At 34.7% G+C, this 16879-nt stretch overlaps 1 protein-coding gene and 1 pseudogene across 1 annotated transcript; both read left to right on the forward strand.

Annotated features, from left to right (window-relative positions):
- Window positions 1–400: 400 nt before the first annotated feature.
- Window positions 401–5083, forward strand: LOC120173940 (annotated as a pseudogene).
- Window positions 5084–12002: 6919 nt separating this feature from the next.
- Window positions 12003–16531, forward strand: LOC120173926 (bifunctional purine biosynthesis protein PurH-like). The gene is made up of 11 exons (XM_039180960.1): window positions 12003–12249; window positions 12334–12409; window positions 12726–12822; window positions 13363–13465; window positions 13582–13715; window positions 14093–14270; window positions 14518–14672; window positions 15092–15301; window positions 15445–15792; window positions 15916–16042; window positions 16181–16531. The coding sequence occupies exons 1-11, from the start codon at window positions 12003–12005 to the stop codon at window positions 16330–16332; spliced, it is 1827 nt and encodes a 608-aa protein (XP_039036891.1). The 3' UTR covers window positions 16333–16531.
- Window positions 16532–16879: the final 348 nt, after the last annotated feature.

Genomic DNA, 16879 nt, shown 5'->3' on the forward strand with positions numbered 1-16879 from the left:
ACAACCGTAAAGAATGATGCAGAGACAACAATGTGAAGAGTGTGTTCGACAGGAATTTCAATGACTTGTCTCGAGATCACAACAATGGCTGCATGTCTATGCCTTCCCCTCAAGTCCACAAAATCACCACGTCCACAACGTGAAAAACGACAACCCTCCTGCTTCGACGATCCCCTCGGGGCCTCCTCCTGTTCTCTATATATGGGTGACTAGGAAGTTTCAAGATGTGGCGCTATCCAACACCAACAAACATGTAAATGAAGCTGCAGAACCATTGGCTCCTTCACAATCGTATTCGAACACCGCATCACCGATGACACCGATGCCTTTCACCTTCTTCTTCGAGTAGCAGGACTCTCGGCAGTAGGAAACCGAAAGAGTGAGGATTGTGGATATCATCATGACATTTAAAAATGGTGATGAAAATGAGAACAGTAATAACGAACATAAGCAATGTTCAACTTCAGATCAAGCGGACCGGAGGTGTTTCTCAATGGTCAGAAACACGCCCCTACTAAGAGGGCGACAAGCAGTACATGATTTGCTCATACAGATAGAGCGAGATAAGAAAAGAGAGCTGGATTCACTAGTGCAACACCATGCAGTTTCTAAATTTTCACAACGTGGGCGTCTTCAGGTTTATTTTCTTTTTGGCATGCTGACAAATTAGTCCCCAAAATTTTTCTAAAAGATCACTTTGGTCCCTATTCTTTTTAGCATTTTAACCCAACATTTTATTTTTTTGTCAAAATAGCCGCTATTAGATGTAAACCGTTAGCTGACTAAGGTCAACACATGTTGCTAATGTGACATTTCCACATGTGTTTAGCGGTCATTACTTTGTGTGACATGTTACATGTCATGTCATCACTTTAGTGACATGATGTGTGTCATGTAAGCAATTAAGCACATGTGAAAATATCACATCAATAAAATGAGTTGATCGTTAGTTAACTAATGATTTCCATCTAATAGAGGCTACTTTGACAAAAAATAAAACATTAGAGGCTAAAATGCTCCAAAAATAGGGCCAAAATGAATATTTTAAAAAATGCTGGTGGCTAATTTTCTTATTACGCCTTTCTTCTTCTTTTTTTAGAATATTCATTCATTTGTTCATCCATTCACTCCAACTGATCATGTGATTGTCACTGTTGGCTTTATGCTTACATTCTCACAGTCAATGCTACGACTTACAAGTCTACAACGCTGCCGTACAATTCAAGATTCATGTCGTCCACAATTACCGGTGGGTCAGCTGAACCGACTCACGCAAGAGTGCATGCATCTCAAGTATCACTTTGTCCAAATGCATGTTCCTACTATTTATTCAATTAGATTTTCCTTTTTGTCCCCTTTTTATTAACCTATGATTAATACGTCTGACATTTTAACCAATTCAAGGGAGAAGTTTAGAGCTGGTGCTGAGCGTCTCATGGCACAGCAGAATGTTTTAGCTGCTTGGAGATGCTTCCAGAAGGACAAAATCTCCACTGGAAATCCAAAGGAAAGGGAAGATACTCACTTCCGAAAGGGGGACCGGAGTTCGTGGCCGGTTAATCGTTTTTTAATGAATAAAAACGAAGATATTCATGAACAGGCCAAGCCATTTTCAGATTCCATACAACAGAAAACAAGCCTTGAAACAAGATGCTGTGATTCACCAAAAATCGCAAAGCCAAGGACACCCTTGAAGGGTAAATCGAAGAATGAGTTGTCCGTAAAGAAAGGGTCCAACAGCCGGCAACATCTCTTCCTTGGCTCACAAGAAACTGTAACTCAAAATGAAGATATTCATGAACAGGCCAAACCATTTTCAGATTCCATACAACTGAAAACAAGGCTTGAAGCAAGATGCTGTGAATCACCAAAAATTGCAAAGCCAAGGACACGCTTGAAGGGTAAATCGAAGAATGCCGTAAAGCAAGGGTCCAACAGCCAGCAAAATCTCTTCCTTGTCTCACAAGAAACTGTAACTCGAAATAAAGATATTCATGAACAGGCCAAGCCATTTTCAGATTCCGTGCAACTGAAAACAAGGCTTGAAGCGAGATGCTGTGAATCATCAAAAATTGCAAAGCCAAGTACACCCTTGAAGCGTCAATCGAAAATGAGGTGGCCATAAAGCAGGGGTCCAACAGCCAACAATATCTCTTCCTTGGCTCACAAGAAACTGCAGAAACCGTAACTCAAACTGAGGTTTTAAAAGTAGATCAAGTTAAGGACCAGCACCATTTTTGTCTTGAATCTCAAAGAACCATGGAATCATCGACATCCTTGAATTTTAGCATAGAGAACAAGATAGGTGAAGAAGAGGGCGATGATCATCATCAGCATCTCGGGCTAGAGTCTCAGTTTCAGGATAATGTAGAGAATGAGATTAGTGAAGAAGAGGGCAATGGTCTTCATCAGCATCTCGGGCTAGAGTCTCAGTCTCATGATACCGTAGAGAATGAGATTGATGAAGAAGAGGGTGATGATCATCATCAGCATCTCGGGCTATATTCTCAGTCTCAAATACCATAGAGAATGAGATTGGTGAAGAAGAAGGTGATGATCATCATCAGCATCTCAGGCTAGACTCTCAGTCTCAAGTTACTGTAGAGAATGAGATTGGTGAAGAAGAGGGCGATGCGGCAGCATCTCGAGTTAGACTCCCAGTCTCAGGATACTTTAGAGAAGTCATCAACATACTACATTAATGACAGCAACGAGAATGAGGTAGCAGAAGAGGAGGAGGATCAGTACCAACAATACTTTGAAGAAAGTAATGAGTATGACTGCTTTAGTAATATATCTCAGCCTAAAAGTTATTGGGAAAGCTTAAGGAAAGCATGGTACAACGAAGTGCTTAACACGGTCCCAAAAATGAAGATATACGTGAGCCAGTGCAAAGGTAATATGATATTTACCTGTTTACCTGGTTTAGTAATACACAATATCCAATTTGCTTGCTCATGAATTGCAGGGGAAGAGTGTCAACTTTACTCGTATGTGATTTCCGAGAGAGCATGGCCAGTTATTGACTTCCCGTGTACAAATACAAGCAGATTTAGCTGAAAATCAACAAGATGTTGAGGATATGGATGGAACGATATCCAGGGAAAGAGTTTCAAATTTAATTTGCATTGTTTTTGTAGAGAGAATGAAACGATTAATAACTTCTCGTGCACAAAGTCAAGCAGATGGAGCTGAAAGTCAACGAGAGGTTGAGGGTAAGGAAGAAACCATCGAACCGATGTGTTGCCTGCAGACAAATTTGCATCGAGAAGGTGATCAGGGTGAAGAACAAGAAGATGATGATGATAACGATGACGAACAAGAAGAAGAAGACGAAGACGAAGAAGAAAGGATCTTAAGCAGCCATGAATGTCAGCAAGAGGTTGAGGGTAAGGAAGAAACTATCCAACCCATGTGTTGCCTCCATACAAATTTGCATCCAGAAGGTGATCAGGGTGAAGAAGAACAAGAAGATGACGAAGAAGAAGAAAAAGAAAAAGAAAGGAGTTTAAGCAGCCATGAATGTCAGCAAGAGTTTGAGGGTAAGGAAGAAACCCTCCAACCGATGTGTTGCCAGCAGACAAATTTGCATCCAGAAGGTGATCAGGGTGAAGAAGAACAAGAAGATGACCGCGACGAATACGGAGATGAAGAAGAAAGGAGCTTAAGCACCCATGAATGTCATGAAGCCAATAACTACTGTGATCAGTCCTCATCGTCTTTGCAAATGCCTTCACCGAATGTTACGGCACTAGGTCATGGAGTCATCAAGATGATAACGAAACTGGGAATGATTATGAGTAGGGTGCATCTGAATTTTTACCTCCACCCCAACAGTCTCAAGCTCCATGTTTCAGGATGCTAGACAGTCTTCTTCCACGAACCGTCCCTCACTCGTGAGTTGTTTTGAATATTCAATTTATGTTGGTTCCGTGCATATTATTTTCGAAAGAATTATTTGTCATTCATTGATATGTTTTGCATTAATCGATGTATAATACAGGAAATGGAACTCATATATGATTTAAAAGGACATATCGAGCAACTTCACCGTGAGATGAGTGAGCTAAGAAAATCATTTCTTAGCTTCATGGACATGCAGATGAAAATGCACCAATACACCTTCGATTAGAAAGTTCATTCGGGTGAGACTTGACTACTTTTAACTTCAAGAATTTGTAAATGAAAAATAAATAATATGATATCAATATAGAAAGAAGACACACAATACATAATATATTTAACGTGGTTTCGTTCTTATCTGTCTCACATGAGAAAACAATAACTCATTATAGATAATAAAAAATATAAATAAATGATATTTCATGTATCTCGAAATCTAGTGTATATATAAAAAAAATTTGATCTATCCTAAAATACTCTCCCAATATACTTATAAAATCATCTCTAACATAAACTAAAAGTGTTACAAAGACTATAAAAGGATTAAAACTCTCCAAAATCTTTCTCTCTCATAATTTTATTTACAGAGGAAAATACTCTGGCACCAGAAATCCTAATTCTGTATGAATTTTCACCTAAATAAATTTAATTTTTAAGTAACTTTAACCAATAAAATTACAATAAAATCTAACTTAATTTTTAATTAGAATATGAGTCAATATCTAACATGATAATTATTAGTTATTTCTTTTATATTTTCACGTTTATGTTCTTACATACATAATTTAATTGGGAAATTACCTTAGTTGTCTTGATTAGATAATTATAATACAGTTGAAGAGGAAGTAAAAAAATTCAGCAAATAAATTACCATGGAAACGTATTTGTTGCATTTGCTACGAAAAGCAGGTGGACTCACTATTGCACAGGTAAATAAGTTAGAATTTATATTCAAAGTCCAAAGCAAACTTAGCATGCAGTGTTCCTAAATTCCTTATACCTTGAGAATGCAAAAAGATCAATACCAAATACATTAAGCATTAAAGAAGGTTTTGTGTTTAATTTCAGATGTGGGCACATGTGTACCTGTCTGAAATGTGGTAATGAATTGGAATGGAAGAGTGGACAGTGCCCAATATGCTAAACTTCAATCCTGGATGTTGTGCCAGTCAAGTATTGACGCATCTCATCGAGTTATTGCTAGGGATGTATCGAGGGAAGGCTTACGGGGACGATCCTCCTTTGAGAATTTAAAATTCTCATATAATTTAGATTTTTTATATTTTCTATTCTATAATTTATTTTCGTCCCTAAAATTTATAAATTCATCTTTCTATCATAAAATCTTACGTTCATTTTTTATTGTTGTCTCAGACGACCGTTGTGGTCTGCATTAATTCTAAGTTAACACTACTTCAAATTAATGCAGCAAATTCATTAATTTCCTTTTCTCTTTGTTTTGAATGAATGAATTTTAGAATTTTAATTACTCCATGCTTTTGTCTTTTATGTATTGTTCCTTTTATATGATCAACTATATATAATTTGTGCATGATACACAATATGCCATGCACTGGCCCGCTGTTAATCAAGTTGTTGTTCTTTTCTTAATACTATTGGTACTCCATAATCAACTTGTTGAATTAATTACTTACGCTACAAGTATTATATAACTCTCAAAATGTGAATCTGGATTGCAATAAAAAATAATTGACATTGATATCCTATGTAGTCTAACCATCTCGTATATGTACAACTTAGCAAGATTTTAGAGAAAATAATATGTGTGGAGTGAAAGAAAATGAGTTGAAATATTTGTTAACCTACCTATAATAATTCAGATTGAATATTTCTTTAAATGTGTTAAAAACCTATACAATAATTCAAGACGTACTTTGAACTGCCAACAACTGGAACTTTGACTAGCCGACATGCTCTTCAATACCCGTCTAAGAACTTACAAATGAAGACACATTCGAATGTTTAGCTAACAAGATCATTATTACACAAATAACTCTACCATACTACATGCATTCATCACATAATCATGCCGGTAAATATAGTTGGAGAAGCAATATCATCATGCAATCAATCTACAACACACAAACAAACATAATGATGTAGCCCAGTGTCACATAGTCTTTGTAACACCTAATTCGATACGACATAAAGTCGATTGATTAGAATGTCACACGAGACCACCAAAGTGGCTAACCCAAAATTTTTTTCTTTAAAACCATTGAAAATCATAAAGGTAATGATGTTTCAAGATAAGGTAAATCAACATGACTAAATAAGGTTTACATGAGGAGCTCCTAAATAATATCTTAAAATCACACATCCAAGTATTTAAAATAAGTTACGACTCAAGTACAAAAAAGGGGTCTACGAATAATACATGCCCTCTAAGAAATAAGACTCAAGACGTACTTTGCTGCTCGGAAAGTCTGGAACGTCTGTTGCGTGATAGGCTCCTTGAATGCTCCTCCTAATAACCTGCGTCACACTAGTCCAGTGCCACACTAACAATAATCCATACCAAAAGTGTTCATTAAATGCTCATGATATCAAGTTCAATAAGGAAAGTGAGTATACTCGTATACTTCACGCTACTCTAAGGTAAACTTCATGGTATGATCGGAGGGTTACACATCTCGGGACCCACACCCTCTAGTCTACCTAGGGTGAGGTGTAGAATCTCTACATCAAAAACAACACCCGACTAACTCATCCCTTGTGGATGTTCAGATCTCACACCCTAGTTAGTCTCAAAGTGCATCGCGCACTACCTAAGCATATCAGACATTCTATACTTTGTTACTAACTTCACTTGCTAAAGTAACTCGAGTGTCCCGACCATTTTCCCGAGCATCAAACAAGGATAATTTTATGTCATTCTAGTTGATATTGTTTCTATATAACTTCTAGGGGTGTTCATTCGATTAAAACGGTGGCCGACCGAACCGAATTACTATTAACCGAATTAACTGAACTTTTTTTCTTTAACCGTTAACCGAACCGAATAAATTTCGGTTAATTTTTGAATTAACCGAAATTTTTTAAAATTTTCTAAATTATATAAAAATTGAATATTTTAATTCAAAAAAAACAATTTGCAATTAATTTAAATACTATATAATTATAAAATAAAAATTTTATATGGAGTTTTTAATTAATTAATATTGATTTAGGTTTAAAAGTTATTGGATTATAAATTATTAATTGGGTTTTAAATAGTTTGGACTGAGCCCATATGTTATATATAATATATTTAATATTTAAATTTAATTTCGGTTAATTAACCGATTTCGAACCAAATTAACCGTTAACCGAATTCTAAAAAATTATTAATCGTTCCCTGACTGAACTAATTTGATGGCCGACCGAATTAACCGAACTAATTCGGTTCGGTCGATTAATTCGGTTAAAAGCGAAAAATGAACACCCCTAGTAACATCATATTAATTATGGATGTTATAATACCCTGAAAGTGAAATTTTGGGATGTTACAATACCCTTATGAGGTGAAAAGACAAACATTGTCTCTGAAAGTGAAAATAACCCTGAAAAGACATACTTCATCCAATTAAACTACTGATGCACTTGTTAAATGCTTATTTTGTTTAGAAAAATTCTAATTTGACCTCCGAGATGACAAAAGACTTATAATTACGATTCTTGAATAAACATTTAGAGACTAATTTATCAGAAATAATGCAAATGACAAAATTGAGTGAAATGACAGAAATACCCTTGAGATGAAAAGGGACTTGGATCTCCCCTGATAGTGGAAATGACCAAAGAATTCATTCTTTAATTGATAGAAATACAAATTCATTGATTGAATTTCTCATCTGATTAGAAAATCATGATAATCAATCCATAACCTTTGAGATTGCAAATACTTAGATATTCTGATTTCTGAACAAATATATGAAGACCAATTGTCAAAAGTACTCTATATTCTATAATTGATGGTAATGACCATAATACTTTGGAGCTCCGAAATGACTAAAATAAACTCGATTATTGAAATAACCTAAATACCCTTATGACCTAGTAACAAGTGGATGTAATTGGATAAATTCTGAAAACACTGATAAACCTAAGTGTTGTACAACCCCTTAAGGTTTAGAGCATAACCTAAGCACACAAATCATTCTAGATACTATTACAATACAAAAATAAAATAAATACCAGCAGAATACTTGTTCAGTTCCTAAAGATCCATTTAACGATGATTTTGAAGGTGATCAGTTCAACTAATGCAATAAGTAGTAGGAAGTGAATGATCATGAAATAGCTCAGTCTGAATGATTGGAAAGTATCACATTGTTGGGATCTGTTAGTTCAATTTTGACTCGAAATCCTGATAATTCGATATAAACCCTGAATACTGCAAATCATCATTTTACCTTTATTGGGTTAAATTACTAAGAATTTTTTAGGAATTATAATTACTAAAATGCTCCTGATAGTCTGAGTAATGGAATCACTCCTGTTACATCCGAATCTTAAATAATTTTATGTAAGGTTCCTAAATACATTTCTAATGCACCCAAAATACTAAATGGTCATGGAGCATCAATTTCTTAGTATCTGATTATATTCGTTAGTAATCAAACCCTATTAATAGGGATCTCATTTATGATATTTGACCAATTTATAGAAGTTTCATGATTCTCTTCCTAATAACTACCAAGAACCTCTGAAAAATAGTTGCATCCTCTAGTGTGTTTCCTATGCACAAGAATATCCTCTCTGATATTAAAAGTCTGAATATGTTATTTGAAATAAAAACATGATTTTCTGATCCTTGTTTTATATAATACAAGATACATCTAGATCTTGATTTTGATATTACTGTTTACTGTTAAACTTGTTTTATATTAGGGTACTATCCAGGATATGTTATGGAGTTCTATATGTTCAGCTCCGATCAAGCTGGTAACTCCTTATAGATCTAAGGCGATTCTTGGGTAGGCTACTAGGCTCAATGGGTCCTAAGACACTCCCTTAGGATGGTTTCTTTGCTTTGTGTATTGGGTAAATCCTTTTAGACTTGGGGGCACTCCCCTTAGGTGGCTCCTACGCTTCGGCTAGGGTAAGTCCTTATGGACCCTAGGTGTTCCCTTAGATTAACTCCTAGGTCCAATGGTGTAGGGTATGTCCTTATGGATGTAGTTTTGGGAACTGCATATTTGTGTTCCGGTAGAGGGTATTGCAGTGGTTTTAAAAATCTATTTTACTCAAATAAACTATTACTGTTTTAAAATATGATCACATTTATTCTGGTTTTCGTGGGAACACACTAGACACCCTTTTTCAATCTTTTGAATCTCTCTCTGAATGGTTTCTCTAGACTGTAGGTGTCACATCTATTACCTGAATAATTAATTAAATAAATCTCAGTTCATCACGAAAACATGTAGATGCTTGAATCAATAATTTTTTTTATGTTTTCCATATATCTACTTGTCCTTTAGCGCTCACTTTGTTACTCACCATTTCAGGTTAAAGAATCGATCATGTGTAGTTGTCGAATCAGTAATGGAAGTTCTTTCAGGGTCATTTGTAGGTTACAATACAGATGTAATTAGGGGGCATGTAGGTCACTTTTTTATTTGTATATTAGAGTTTGAAATTGGTTTTGATACTGGATATTAATTGAATCTGTTTTTAATATGTGTATGTTTTTATGAACTTGTATTTTTATTTATAAATAGTTTCATGATTTTTAAATGGTTTAACAAAATTTTATTTTCCCCGAATTTTTACTAGGTCGCTTTAGTAGCCCTAATATGACATCTCAGATCAGATTGAGTCACCCCGTATCGATCTGAGGGTGTTACACTATCATCAAAAAACTAGAGAGTGAGAGAAAATAATTTTTAAAAAATTAGAAGTTTTTGAATTCTAAGATGTGTTTAACCTAGAATGTTAGCACCCTAAGGATTCTCAAAGGAGAATTTACTAAAAATAATGTTATTCATTTATATTCAAATTCTGAAAGATAATATCTTTTAATTTGAAATATTTAAAAAGATATTGATACCTTTTTAATATTTTAATTAAAAATACTAATAAATATATTTTAATTTAAAATATTCAAAAAAATATTGATTTCCTTTTAATATTGATAAGTGCTTTATTTAATTATTATTTTACTTTTAAATTGCTCTGTAATCATTGGTTTTTGTGGCTTATTTGTTCGTTTTGATTCATTTTCTGTACATGATGCTAGATTCTGGAAATTGCACTAAAAAGACAGAATTCTACAGTTTTTTTATTTTCGGAATCAAAGCTGGATTAGTGGGCATGACTTTGGGCATGAAACATTTGACGAGGCGATGACGTTAACATCTTCTAGAATGTCCAGTCAGTGCTTCTAGAAGAACGAATGGATCAACTGCACATTTCTGCAATTCGAATTTGAATTAAACTCATGTTTTAGGATATTATTTTAAATATTATATTTTATCTTATCTTTGTTTTAAATATTTTAGTTTAAATAATTTTAAGTATTTTAATTAGGATTTATTTTCTTTATTTTAGGATTATCATTACCTTGTTTTTAGGATTTTGAAGGCTATAAATACCTTCTCAGGGTAAGCCTAGAAACACATCTCTCAACAACAGAGAATTTATTCTTCTTCTTTCTAGTTTTATAAAATTCTCTTTTCTTTTCTTTTTCAAGTTTTCGAATTATTTTATTTTATTTTAAAGTTTTGTTTTCAACTATGCTAAGTATGACTTGGTCATGCTTAGCTAATTTTCTTTTAAGCCGAAGGTTAAAGCGAAGACTCAATGCCAAACGTGAGAATTGTAAGACATTTAAATCCCTTTATATCTCTCTCTCTGTTTTTTGGGCTTATTTTCAAATCAAAACAATTTTCAAAGCCAAAAGTCGGCGTTGGTCTGGATGTTGTTATGGTTAACGTGGAAGGAAGGATCAACTTATTGAAGCACATTCGACTTCCTATGAACACACTTAGCAAAATTGTTTGCTAAGAGCAAACTGAAATCGGAATCAGTTATTGTTGAAACAACATAATCCAAGTCGACAACTTTTCGAACTTCAACGTTTTAAGATCTACAACATTATTGTTGCTTAGATAAACTCACAAACCGAAATTAAAGAGTGTACTTGGATATTTGATATACAAAGCATAGTCGCAAGGATTTGTTCTTGTAGACAAGTAGCCGACGTGAATCTTAAAGTAAAGATATATTTCGATGATCCGAGGAATTTGAGGCAAAGTTGAAGCCGGATGCTGTTTTTACCATAAGTTTTCTTTATTTCAATTTATTTTATTTATTTACTTGTTTATTTAATCTTTATCTCATTTTATTTCTTTAAACAATATAAAAACTCCCTCATTTTATCTTTATCATTTTCTGATAATTATTTATTTATTTTATCCTTATCTTCCATGTTAAACGATTTATATTTAATTATTTATTTTATTATTTTATTCTTATATTTTTATCTTTATATGAAATTTTATATTCTTCTAAATAAAAAAGTCCACTAAATCAGAAACACCAAAGTCCCTGTGGATCGACCCTGGTTCTATATACTACTCTCACTTTTTACTTATTAATAAATCATAATTATTTTAATAGCAAAACGATAGTTATCAAATATCTTTTAATATTCAAATATAAAACTTTAAATATTTAAAAGCATATATTATCCTATTAATATTCAAATATAAAGAGATAATAAATATATTTTAATTTAGAATATTTCATCAACGAATTTTACTTCTTTTTTCCCACAAATTTTAATATTCAAGTTGGATCGTCTTGATAAGATATCAAGCATCGTATACTTAACCTCTTACGTCAAATTTTTTTAACTCAAATAGGCATGAATGATTAATTGTTAATTTTATTACAAATCGATAATATTGATAATTGTTTAGAACTTTTTAAATTTTAGTGGTGAAAAGTTAAATTAATCCAAATTTTAGTGACCCCTTAGTGTAGGGTGCCCATTTTTAACCATAAAGTAAAAGGACTTGAACCGTCATTATCTCCTTTGAAACTAAATACAGCGAAGTCCTAAGCAAGGTCGAAAAAAAAAGAGAAGAGATATGTTGGGGACAGCCGCTTCTTCAGCCGCCACCATCCCTACTACCGCCCGCTCTTCGGAAGCCGTCCGCCGCGCTTTTCACGGAAATACTTTGAATTCTGTCTCTTATTCTCCTTCTTACCACTCCATTGTCTGCGGTCGCTTTCATTTTGTCTCGCTACGCTCCTTCGCCGCTGTTTCAACCAAAGCCATGCCGCACTCTCAAGCCGACGCTTCTTCTGATCTCGACCTTCAATCCTCTGCCTCCGGTACTGTTATTTCCTTCCCTTTTTCCCAATTCTAATGTTTTTAACACTGTTCACCTCTCATATGCCTTTTGGTTTCTCTTCCAGGCAATAAGCAAGCACTAATATCTTTGTCAGACAAGAAAGACTTGACCTTGCTTGGAAATGGCCTTCAAGAATTAGGGTAAATAAAAACCCATTTTGTTTGGATATTTTCATGTTTTGTTTCATCGTGTACTGCTGCTTATTCATTTTTCTTCTTTAGAAGAGTAAAGGGAGGGAGAAGTATAACCTTTTAAATTGACTATCGTGGACTGCTAGAGGAAATGAGAGATTATACGTGAACAAGATATCATAAATAAGGCATAATCTACGTATTCAATTCTTTAAAACATATTTTTTCTTAGGATTTGGTAGGGTCGATGTTATTAGTATCAGTGTAAAATTTAGAGCAACAATTTTGAAGCCTTGGTTTGAACTTGCTTCTTTGGAAACTATAGGTACACAATTGTTTCAACTGGAGGAACTGCATCTGCCTTAGAAAATGCTGGTGTCTCTGTAACCAAAGTGGAGCAGCTTACTTGTTTCCCTGAAATGGTAACCTTGGTTCTTATTTTATGCTGTTCTATCCTTCTTAATTAATGTTCCATGGTCTTGCTAACTATGGTACTTGACTCGGGTGTAAGTGTTGGACATGGGCATTGCTAGATTTTTCCAAGTTTTTCTATGTATTTGGATGATCCTTTAGATGTCCTATCCTCAAATCCAAGTGTGTCAGACACGGGTACTTTATGAAAAATGAAGAGTCTGAGCGATTCAGCTTGTTAGGGCATCCGAGAATATTTAAAGGGATAAAAAAGAATCAGCTGAAGTGATTATGACGTCCTTACTGGTAATTTAGGAAGCTTTTTTTTTAACTTGACCATGATTTTAACTATTTTACTGATAAATTTTTAATAGGAAAATGAGATGTACATGATCCAACCTTGATGTTGAAGTTTAATTATTATCTTCTTTCAATGATCAATCGCCATGCTTTCCTAACAATATGATGCTAATGCTATTATACCTCTCTTAAATGTTACTTTCAGCTTTAAGCTCATTGAGTTTGGAGATTGACTGAAGTGTATTTTACAGCTTGATGGTCGTGTGAAAACACTACATCCCAACATACATGGTGGAATTCTTGCAAGAAGAGACCAAAAGAATCACATGGAAGCCCTTAATAAGCATGGCATTGGTTAGTTCTAACTTCAAACCTTGTGGTGAAATGAAACTCCTTAATGGATAAGCGTTCTTTTCCAAGAATGCTATCAGAGTTTCCCTTTCCTTTTAGCTAAAATTGTTTCTATTCAGGTACATTTGATGTGGTGGTTGTGAACTTGTACCCATTTTATGATAAAGTTACTTCTACTGGAGGAATTGGATTTCACGATGGCATCGAGAATATTGATATTGGTGGTCCTGCAATGATTAGAGCTGCTGCAAAGGTAACTGTTAACAAGTTAGTAGTGAAATTTTATTGGTGTATTCATTTGCCCAAGTTGTTTATTAGTTGGAATCGTTGTCATATAGTTTCATGTTCTAGTAGATAGTCTTATATGCAGGCATGTTTATTCAAAAAGCAAAGCGAAATAGGTAATTGAACCACATTGGTAATTTGGTTATGAAGGGTGTTTCAACTTGATTTTTGAGGCTATAAAATTATGTTTGGTTGTAGTCCTGAATCAGTATTAGCTTCATGGTCATCTGATCTAAGTGCAGTGCTAAAGGCAGAGGAATTTATCATTCCTTAACATACAAGTTGAATAGGCCATTCTTTGTTTTAATCTTTTTCTATTTCGAAATAACACATTTACTTTAACAGAATCACAAGGATGTCTTGGTTGTTGTTGACTCACAAGACTATCATGCACTCCTCGAGTTCCTTAAAGGCGGGCAGGATGATCAACAGTTCCGGAGAAAGCTTGCCTGGAAAGCTTTTGAACACGTTGCTTCTTATGATTCTGCAGTTTCAGAGTGGCTCTGGAAACAGACAGCGGGGGGTATTCTCTTATACTTTAGCTACTTGGTCATTGTAGTTGAAATGGTAGTCATTTTGTGATATTTAGAAGAAAATAAATCTACCTGACATGCCATAAGCTTACATTCTCAGCAATCAACTATACTATTGCATAAAAAGAAACTATTTCTTGTTCTTTGTTAAAAGAATCAATACAACAACTCTTTGAACTTTTTTATTAAGTGTTACGTATAATTGTTAGATTGACATAATTCTTTATCTGTTGGAAGATAAATTCCCTCCTAACTTGACGGTGCCATTATCCATGAAAAGTTCACTTCGTTATGGTGAAAATCCACATCAGAAGGCTGCATTTTATGTTGACAAGAGTCTGTCTGAGGTCAATGCTGGTGGTATCGCAACAGCTGTTCAACACCATGGGAAGGTGATTTAGTTCGTAATATTATTTTTAATGCTCTTGACCTAGTCATGCTTGTTAATAAGTTAAAACAATAGATAATTATGGAATAATCTTCCCTGTTTTTTTTTCTTTTCCAAGAAAGTATTTGCTTGTACCATTTTTTTATTTAGATGCTTTGCCAGTAAACTCAGTTACAGGATGCAGACTGTCAGTCGGACCATACTTTTTCCTTTCCAGTTGGTTCATACCATGCAAACGCCAATAGAATTTGTATTGTTGCCTATGTTGAAGAGTTCTTGTTATGTTGCTGTTCCTTTTCACTATGGTGGTTGAGGACATGAAATCCTTGCAAATTGTTGAATGCTATGATTGTGTTTTCCAATTTAGTTGTCATCTGTTTATGCCATGGTATATCCTTAATACATTTTTTTATTTTGGTGTAGGAAATGTCGTATAATAACTATCTAGATGCCGATGCTGCTTGGAATTGCGTCTCGGAGTTTAGGAACCCTACATGTGTGATTGTAAAGCACACAAATCCATGTGGAGTAGCTTCTCGTGTTGACATCCTTGAGGCTTACAGGCTTGCTGTGAAAGCTGATCCAGTGAGTGCATTTGGAGGTATTGTAGCCTTCAACATAGAAGTAGACGAGGCAAGTTAATAAATATTTTTTTTGGAATCCTTACATTCAATTCTGCTGTCTTTGTATCACATATTGAATATCATCTTATCCTATTGTATCTTCAAAATCGTGATACCCTTTGACTATTTGATTGCTCACTTTTTTGGCATTAGGCTCTTGCTAGGGAAATCCGAGAGTTCCGAAGCCCAACGGATGGTGAAACTCGGATGTTTTATGAAATCGTTGTGGCTCCCAAGTATACAGAGGAAGGACTTGAGATCCTCTGTGGAAAGTCAAAAACATTGAGAATCCTTGAAGCAAAGAAGAATGAGAAAGGGAAGCTCTCACTACGACAGGTTGGTGGTGGTTGGCTGGCCCAGGATTCCGATGACTTGACCCCTGAAGATATCCAGTTCAATGTGGTATCTGAGAAGAAGCCACAAGATGGTGAGCTTCGTGATGCAGAATTTGCATGGCTGTGTGCTAAGCATGTCAAGAGCAACGCTATTGTAATAGCAAAGGTTTGTAGATCCTTGTGATAAATATTTCCCCCTTCACTTCTGAGAAAAAAATGGGATGAAACAGTCATGACACAAAAAGCTTAGTATCGCTAGATTTTCTGACACTTGGACATTACTTCTCAGGACAACTGTATGTTGGGTATGGGGAGTGGGCAGCCAAACCGTCGGGAGAGTTTGAGAATAGCTTTGAGGAAAGCAGGAGACGAGGCCAAGGGAGCTGCTTTGGCTAGTGATGCATTCTTCCCATTTGGTAATTACCACCTTGAGAAGTTTTTGCTCATATTTCACATGCATGTAGAAGTGAGTAATGAAAATGTTCATGCAATGTTGCAGTGATTACTTGGCCTATATATCCTGCTTGCTAACACGTTTTCCCCCCTATTAATAGCATGGAAAGATGCAGTGGAAGAAGCTTGTGAAAGTGGGATCAGAGTAATTGCAGAACCCGGTGGGAGCATTAGAGATGGGGATGCTGTCGACTGTTGTAACAAGTATGGTGTTTCATTGCTTTTCACAAATGTAAGGCATTTTAGGCATTGATACTTGCATTGTTGCCTACATACATGGAATCCCCAAGGGGAGGATGCAAGTGTTATGCAGCTATGTTGTGCAATTCATTTGGCTGTAATCTTCCCAACTAAAAAACGTTGTGTTTGTGTTTGGGATTTAGAGGTTGAACCCCGCAGTTTTGTACTGATTTACCAAAATAAATAGAATAAGATGGTCTTAATTTGATTCACCGATTGGATAGGATCAGCGGGGTTGAGAAAAGCAACCATTGCCAATAACATATTCTTGGTTAAAATAGCAACATGCTTAACATTTAGATACTTTGATAAAAAAATATATATTTAGATTAAGCTCCTGATGTAATAATAAAAGATTTATGTTAAAATAAACTTTTGATTAATATTAAGATTTTTCTTTTTCGATTTAAAACAATCTTCTCACCTCCCTTTGCTAAATATATATCAGTTAGATTAAGCATTTTTATAATTAAAGTTTTTAATTTTTCAAGACTAATAATTCTCTAAAATACTGGAAAAGTTTGATGGGCAATAGATTTGTTCATGAGTTTTGAGCTAAA

The sequence above is a fragment of the Hibiscus syriacus genome, unplaced genomic scaffold (genome assembly GCF_006381635.1).
Source record: "Hibiscus syriacus cultivar Baekdansim isolate YM2019G1 unplaced genomic scaffold, ASM638163v2 tig00111993_pilon, whole genome shotgun sequence".
In the NCBI taxonomy this organism is placed as follows: domain Eukaryota; kingdom Viridiplantae; phylum Streptophyta; class Magnoliopsida; order Malvales; family Malvaceae; genus Hibiscus; species Hibiscus syriacus.